The 8,834-nt window shown below is 39.1% G+C and overlaps 1 protein-coding gene across 1 annotated transcript; it reads right to left on the reverse strand.

Annotated features, from left to right (window-relative positions):
* Positions 1-4,284: 4,284 nt before the first annotated feature.
* LOC149562686 (uncharacterized) lies at positions 4,285-5,253 on the reverse strand. Its single transcript, XM_089826128.1, has 2 exons — positions 4,935-5,253; positions 4,285-4,830 (listed from the first exon to the last, which is right to left on the reverse strand). Exons 1-2 carry the CDS (start codon positions 5,163-5,165, stop codon positions 4,414-4,416), a joined length of 648 nt encoding a protein of 215 aa, XP_089682254.1. The 5' UTR covers positions 5,166-5,253; the 3' UTR covers positions 4,285-4,413.
* Between the last annotated feature and the right edge of the window lie 3,581 nt (positions 5,254-8,834).

Raw genomic sequence — 8,834 nt, forward strand, 5'->3', positions numbered from 1 at the left:
TTTTTTTGTTCTGAGTCTCTTTTTAAGCTCACAGTTGTAAATTCCTGCATCTGGGCTTTCAATAGTTTTTATCAGTTACTTATTTTGGAAAATGAGTAAGTATAATTGACTTTATTGTTGATGACACTTATCAATGGCTCAAATGGTTAATCTCTTGTTGAACTGTCACGAGTTTGGTTTAGCAGGTGATTCAACATGATACACTGTTTGTTTTAAATTGGATTTTTAGGTATTTAGCAACATAGATGAATATATAATCTCCTGGCAGGCATAGATATATGTCCTTTCTCATCATTTGTTTAGACTGTTTTGTAGCATCCGGTTTCCTGGATAAACATTTTCTCAATTGTACCAGCATACTGTAAAATTGATACACGGATCTGATCACTTTTAAAAGTTTAAAATTTTGTTGGCATGCTTTGAGCTTTGATTTTGGTTTTAGAAGTGTGTTCAAGGAATTAATCATTATATTTTAAGCTATGATAATACTTGCCATTCTAATGGCAACAATCATTACATTACGATCCCTGTAATTACAGCCGGGTCCACATTCAGCCACAGAGTTCGTCGTTCACCGTGCAAACCGCAAACTGTTTACTGATCACCGTGCAATCAAATCCCTTCACCGTTCAAACCGCTATCCACAAAACCACATGCGTGCACAGACCCCTGCATTCACTCTTTGCCAATCTGCAAAACATGTCGTCCTTCGCTTGCAATTTTTTTTCCATGGGCCTCCACCTATGAGTTTACACTATCAACCTGTTCATCTGGCCCTACCTTCTCATTATTTTGGAAGAAAGACCCAAACATCATCCGCCATGGGAGAACCCTGCAACTGCTATCAACACTGGCCATTACAATTGATTATCCATCCTTCCTAAGGCCTTATCAAAATTTGACAATCACCGGAGCCCGTTGCTTCCGCACAGAACAAACCCGTTGTGGCACTGCCACAGGGAAGTTTTGCACAATCCCTTCCTCTCTTTTTCTAAAGTTTTATTTTAAGCTTCCACCGAGGCTCCCAACTATTGTCCAGATATTCCTCTCCATGTCTTCATTTTTCACCAGTGACCTGATAAACAGAATAATTCCATATCTCTGGGCGTCTTCATTGTTAGCAAAACGTTTTGTAATGTTGGTGCCTACTCCTGGTTCTGCCCATTCAAAAATCAAAGGCAACCCCAGTAGTAGCTCTTTGTCAAACAAGGGTTCAACAACCCATGTTACTGTCTCCATATTCTCCCCTAACTCCAATCCCCACCCAATTATCATAGACACTATTTCTTCCAGCTCCAGTGATTTTGGAATTTCTCTCCCAGTAGCTCAAGGAGAATGTACCACCCGCTGTGATTTGAACTGAATGAGCATGGCCATCCATTCTTTCTTTGCCGCTCCTCGTAAACCTTTCTGCTGCTGGTCATTGTCACAGAGAAATTAATCTCCATCTTCTCTACACCTGCTCTCTGCCACCCAAATGATAATCTTTGGTTCACCCAATTCTACACAGTCATGCATTTGAATACAAATCCCCATATTGACTCCTGTAGATGGCCTTTCATTAAAGGATACTGATTAATAATTGAAGTGACATCCCCCACATTATCTTCCCTCAGCAATTAATAATGCTCCGACACCACCATCTACTAAAAATGGCCAAGTTGTGCAGAGATCCACTCGTGCAAATCTTAAATTTTGAACTCACCTTCATTGTGCAGAGAAAGGGCCCGGTTAGATAATTTATCAGCCTCCGGGGTCCCATCTCTGCAAATGTTAGAAATCATAAAATCATCTAGGTTATCAAGCTCATCAGATATAGCATTAATGATCGGTTGTAGATGCGAGGCCTCAATTCCCTGTTTTGAAATAGCTCTAATGATCACCTGTGAGTCCTCTTCCAAGTAAACGTGATTAAAACCTAGATGAGAGGCCAATTGGGTAGCCATCAAAGCTGCCCTCCCTTCAGATACATTGTTAGAACCTCCAGGGAGCCTTATTGCTCCCAAAATTTAGTGTTTCCGTCATGATCTTGTAAGTTCACCCCTAGACCTGAGGCTCCCCCATTGTTTAGTGCTGCTCCATCAAAATGAACTTTGCGGTTACCTCCATCTAACATTTGATCTGTCTACCTTCTTCAGACCCTGTGACAGTCTATCCCACCTCCTAAATTTCAATCTCGTCCACTGTGATTGACGCCATTGGTCCCGCTTGGAAAAAGACACCTCCGTTGCTGATTTACATGAGGTTGTACTGGCTACTTCCTGAATGGCAAGATTCACTCTTAACAATTCTTTCCAACAATTCCTTCCTGTCTTGAAAATTTGTCTGTTTCTCTCTTTCAAAACCTCCCAGATTACAACAGATGGGTAGATATTCCATAAGCTGGAAAAAATAGAACAATGGATCCTAGCAGGCCAGCGATAAAAATGGTCTTTGAGTGTGTGTGGGAGGGGACCATGCTACCCTAACTTCCTTTGGACCATCTTCCACACTTCCATTGTAATTTTACAATTTAAAAGCAGGTGATCTGCTGTCTCTTCCTCCTCCTCATAGATGCAGCATCGCGAAGGACCAAAGACACCAAATCTTCGCCTTATATCATTTTTAAGAATCCTTCCTTTGGTAGCCAGCCAAGCAGGAAAAAATAGAATAAGGGATCCTAGCAGGCCAGCGAAAAAAATGTTCTTTCAGTGTGTGTGGGAGGGGACCATGCCACCCTAACTTCCTTTGAACCACTGTCCACACTTCCATTGTAATTTTACAATTTAAAAGCAGGTGATCTGCTGTCTCTTCCTCCTCCTCATAGATGCAGCATTGCGAAGGACCAAAGACACCAAATCTTCGCCTTCTATCATTTGTTAGAATCTTTCCTTTGGTAGCCAGCCACGCAGAGGAACCGCCTTAGGCAAACATTCCTCTCCCTAAAATAAATTTGTAGGCCAGTTTTCTTCTTGTCAAGCCTGAGTCAGCATTTGATATCCAATTTTGACTGAATATGCCCCACTTTTAGCTGCACATCATTTATCATCCTTGTTGGTCCTCATAATTGGTCGCAATTTCAAGATGTTTAAAGCCAGTTTTGGGGTTCTGATATATCTAGATTTTGCACATTCTTCCACTTCCATTCCTCCCCAAAGGAGGTTGAAATAGTTTCCATGTAATCACAAACCCTCTTGCCCGATTGGTATTTCATAACCTGACTTAAACATTCCAGCTCATTATCCTCCCTTAGCACCATAGTAACGTGAATCGGAATTGGCACGGCCAAATCGAATCGTGAATTGGGGGTGAATCGCCGGTGAATCGGCAAATTTGAAAAAACCCTTTAAATGTAAAGATTTTAACAATTTAAGACTTATTTCATGCACCCTTTATTGAATATAACTTAAAAACACTATAACATCATCAAATAGAATCTAATATACATAAACATGAAACATAAAATCCATCACATACGTAACTATGTTATCATTATGTACTAAAATGTAAATTGTATGCTAGCTGAAGTAAATAAAAATCAAATGATCATAATGATTCAAATCATAGAATCAGTAAGATGAAATCATGAAGATCTATAAGACATCAAATCATAAATGTATGTATAAATCTAAGATGAAGATCCATGAAAGTTTGAAACATATGTCTATCAGTGATTCAGTATCACTATCAATATCTATACAGTGTAAACAAAATATAAAAACAAGGCTCCAGCTCAAGCCTCATCATCCTCTAGCTTTGCTGCAGCCTCAACCTCAGCCTCTGAGTATCCAGTTTGCCTATGAGAAAGGCGTGTAAGGTAGGTCCTAGAGGACCGTCGAGCCATGTCCCCTGCATGGGCAATGGGCTCATGAATAACGTCGCTAGGGCCTGCGTCTGTGCGTGCGTGTGTGCGTCTACCAATGCCTGAACGTGCTCTAGCTGCCTCCTCTGCCCTAGCCACAGCCTCAGCCTCAACCTCTACATCCACCTGGTCAACCCACGCGCGGTCTTCCTCAGTGAAGACTGGGTCCACGGTCTCTGTGATCCACTCTGATTCTGGATCAATCTCCTCTAGAATGATCGGAGAGGAGTCAGCGCCCAAAATCTGTCTAATCCTAAGACGAAGGTTGTAATGAACAAAGACAAGATCATTCAACTTCTGCACTGTCAACCTGTTTCTCCTCTTCGAGTGGATGTGCTCGAACATGGACCAACTGCGCTCACATCCAGAAGCGCTACTCGGCTGACTCAGAATGCGGATGGCAATTTTTTGAAGGTTTGGGGTTGTGGCCCCAAACATTTGCCACCATCTATCTGAAATAAGGAAAAAATAAAAACAATTAGTCTCATTTACAAATTACAACTCTAAAATTAATGCATTATATAATCAACTTTAAGTTTAGAATCTAGATTCATGAACATTGAATATATTATTTAATTTTTACCTGGCTGTAGTGTTGTTTGAGCATTTATGGCCATCCTGCCAGAGAAAAGTGGCCCCTCCTTATTGTTGAACTGGTCTAGCTCAACAATCGCAGCAGCGTTATTTTCATCGCTACTCAATCTCTGAATCACTGTGTATAAGCTAGTGAGAACCTCCGCATCCGCCTTGAACTCAGGACGGAAACGAAATGTTGGATTCAGATAGTAAGCTGCTGCGTGGATGGGTCGATGGAGCTGATTCTGCCATCTCCTATCGATGATGTCCCAAATAGGGCCATACCTCTCCTGCACTCCTGCATATTGGGCTCTGATGGCCTCCTTGGCCCTATCCATGCCCTCATAAATGTAGCCCATAGAGGGCTTCTCCCCATCAGCAGTTCGTAGCAAAGCTACAAGGGGCTCAGTGACCTACATATAAAGTAAAACAAAAAATTTGAGTCAAAACTTAAATATAAAATAATATTACTTAAAGTAAAAGCAAAATACTAAATGTTAAATTGCAATAAATTTACCTTAAGGATTTCTCTAGCGGGTTTCCAAAAACCATCATCATCAAATATGCAATCCGCCACATCTAACCCTACAGTGGCCGTAGCATAAGAAGAGCAAATCCACTCCTGCCCAACAAACATGCTCCTCAATCCATCCCTTGATGTCAACAAGGACTGCAAGGTGATGAAATTCGAGGCAAACCTCGTGATACCTGGGCGAGCTAACTCCTTGCCTTTTGTGTACTTCCTCATTGTGCTAAGGACAAATGCATGATTATAAATGAATTTGCATATATTTTTTGCCCTTTCCACACATGACTTGATAAACTCAAGTTTGCCAATTTCCTCCAACATGAGGTCAATGCAGTGTGCCGCACAAGGGGACCAAAATATGGTGGGGTGCCTCTCCATCAAAAGTTTACCTACAACAATTTTAAGTCAATTAGAAACTCAAATTTCAAAATTCAAATAAATTTATTTTCAAAACTTGCAAAGTTAAAAGTTTACCTGCTGCAACATAATTTGCTGCATTATCTGTCACCACCTGGATCACATTTTGTTCTCCCACCTCTGCTATAACTTCCTCAATAGCCGCACATAAATATGTGGCATTTTTCACATGTGCGGAAGCATCAATGGATTTTATGAACATAGTATATCCTACAAGTAACAAAACAACGAATTATAATATTAAATGGATCATTAACGAATTAGCATTCAACAAATCAAAATTTACAATGTATGTAGGAAAGTAGAATGATCAATCACCTCCACAGGATACAAGAAAATTGAGGAGTGTTCTATTCCTCCTATCGGTCCAACCATCAGTCATGATGGTGCAACCCTTTGCAATCCATTCCTTTCGGTTCTCCTCGAGGTCAACCCTCATGTCCTCTACCATCTCATCCAGGAGGTATCTGCTCAACTCAGCCTCAGTTGGGGCTTTAAACCTCGGACCACAAATAGCAACCGCATCTATCATATTCTGCCAATAAGGAGCCCTGTCAGAAATAAAAGTTTAGATGTCAAAGACTCAAATTATAAAACAAGTAGATATAATTAAAGTTTTACTTTTACTTTTAATTTTAGCTTTAAAGAAAACAAAGAAAAAAGAATCAATTACCTGGCTGCAATAAATGGAATGTTGCAAAAGTACCAAAATTTGCATATCTCCTTTCTGGTAGCATCGTGAATCTCCTTGTTCAAACCCATGCCCTCAAGCGTGGGTTGGGAACCAGGAGTAGTGCGGGGCACAAAGTAACTATCCATTCTGTTTTTCCGCACTCTAGGCTGCAATAGGTTGGTGTGGGACTCCGTCTCAGTATGTGACCAACTAGCACTAGCACTAGCACGATCAGAAGAACTAGGATAAAAAGGAGACCTAGAAGAACCCTCTCCAACACAACCTACGGATGCGGAAGCTGATGTAGATGTAGATGTGGATGCGGCTGCGGATGCGGGAACATGGGAGCCAATACCCCTTAACCCTTCAACTTGCATTTTCCTATTTGCTTTTTCTTTTTCAATTTTTTCTAATGCCATTAAGCAAGTGCGTTTTGCCTCAGGAGTTTGGTGAGTGCAAACTGTAACATCATGTCCAGGTATAGCAGCAATGTGGAATTTCAATCTATAAATACCCCCGGAAGTTATTTTTTCTTTACAAAACATGCATTTTGTTTGATATTTGGTTCTTTCAGGAAACTCTTCATTATATTTCCAACATTCATCTTTTTTACCCATTGGAATTTGCGAAAAATGAGAGCAAAGGCTGCTGCAATAAATTTTTTTATGTAAAATATCAAAGTTTGAAGCTAATAAAAATTAGAAAACAACAAACCCTAGCTTGCAATTTAGTAAAAATAAAGAGCATTCAAGATTTACACTAAAATTCTTGAAAACTATAGAAATTTAACAAAAAACGCATAATACACTAAAAATTTAACAAAAAATGCATAATACACTAACATGCAAGAAAAAAAATAAGCACTTACCTCTTGCAAATGAGTTGAGGAGTGTTGATATTGGCTCCTTAATGCTCCCAAAGCAATTGATGGGCTCCCCAAATGGCCTGCTGATTTCTTTGGTGCTCCTCCTTCTTGCCAGTTGGAAACCTATGGCTTTTCTTTTCTCTTCTTCTCTCTCACTTTTTCTCTCTTCTACTCATGCTTCACAAATAGAAGGCCCTTTAGGGTTATAACAAAGAGAATAGGTCAAAAACAAAGTGAAAAAAACAAGTGATTTTTTTTAAAATTTCAACTTCCCTTTTTACATGCCGCGGGCAATTCACAGCCGATTTTTTAAGGTGATTTTGGTGATTTTTACATGAATCGTTTGAATCGGCGATTCAAGCGATTCATGGCCCAGAAATCGGCGATACCGATTCACGATTCAAAAAAAATCGCCTAGGATGAATCGGGTCGCGGAATCGCCGATTCAGGCGATTTTTGGGCGATTCTCGTTACTATGCTTAGCACTCTATGGCCATTCCAAGAGTCATCCCAGAAATTAGCCTGCTGCCCCCCTACCAATCTACCATGTAATATGTTTGGTGACAATATCTCTATAATCTAAAATAAAATAATCTATTTTATGCATTTGCATTAATCTCAAGGTGCACATTAACACTAACCCAGAAAAGTAATAATGGAAATCCATGAGTTAGAATCTCTATTTGGCCCAAATAAGTATCTAGAAATACAAACACGTTAAACATAAAATAAAACAAGCATATTTTTTGGGTGTTAAAGATTGCCCTTACACCAGTCTAGATGCTCTTACATTGCTTACTTTCTAGTTCTTCAATCTTTTGTATCAATTTCCCCTTTGAGAGGTCCACTAAATATTCCAATTAAAATTATTTTCCAATATAGTTCCTTTGAAGTTCTCAACACAATCCCATCACCATTTGCTTCTCTTCTCTAATCAAATTTGCATCCTCAACATCAATACATTACAATCTCACAACACTTGCACACTTATACCCAATGAAATAACCTTTCCTTTATACCTTGTCCTAAGACTAACTGAGTTGACCTTGAGGGATTGCCAAATATACAATGAGTAATAGAGGACCTCAATAAGATATTACAATAAAGTTCCACACTCTACAATGTATTTAACAACTTCCAAAATAAATCTCACTACAAAAGTCAACTGCTCATGAATACATCACGCATTACACTATAGAGGACTCCACTGAATGATCTTCAACATCTGCTACCACAAACATAGCATTGTGAACATGTATTCAACCATGATCTAATCTCTCTTATCATCATTCCATCTTTCTTAACATATACAATTGAGTTACCAATAAACTATTTCCCTCACAGTGGCCTACAACTGATCTTAACTAAATCAACTGTAACTCATCGAGAATATTTATACTAACTTGAGTGAACACAGATGTAGAATCTAAAACCATCCACAAACATAAATCTAATCCTGCCTAGCTTAGCTATCTATAGCGAAACCTCACTAATCAACTTTTCCTCCGTAGAATACTATAACTTTGTCATATACCATAATACATATATGTTGACATCAATGACAAACCAAGTCATGAATGCAACACACACAATAAATCCAAGTGCAAACCACTCAAAAATCTCTCCCAACATGATAACAATCTCCCCCTCTGAAATACATTCAACATTCATGCTAACAGGGATAGTTAAGAAAAATGTAGTATGATATTTGTAAAGTTCTAAGAGAGAAGACTTTGTAGAATTTGGAGAAGATAAAGAAAGATGGGAGACATATATTCAAGTATGGTTCTTTGATCTTACATGTATTTTTCAACTACATGAATTTATTCCTAGTTTCTAGTAATACTACTTGGTAGACAGATATACTGGTGGCTATGTAAATTAGTTGATACTACTACATGCAAAATCAACAATTAGTGGCAAAAGAGATACA

This window comes from Cupressus sempervirens, chromosome 4, assembly GCF_028749045.1.
Source record: "Cupressus sempervirens isolate cs-2001-9-10 chromosome 4, ASM2874904v1, whole genome shotgun sequence".
NCBI classification, from domain to species: Eukaryota; Viridiplantae; Streptophyta; class Pinopsida; order Cupressales; family Cupressaceae; genus Cupressus; species Cupressus sempervirens.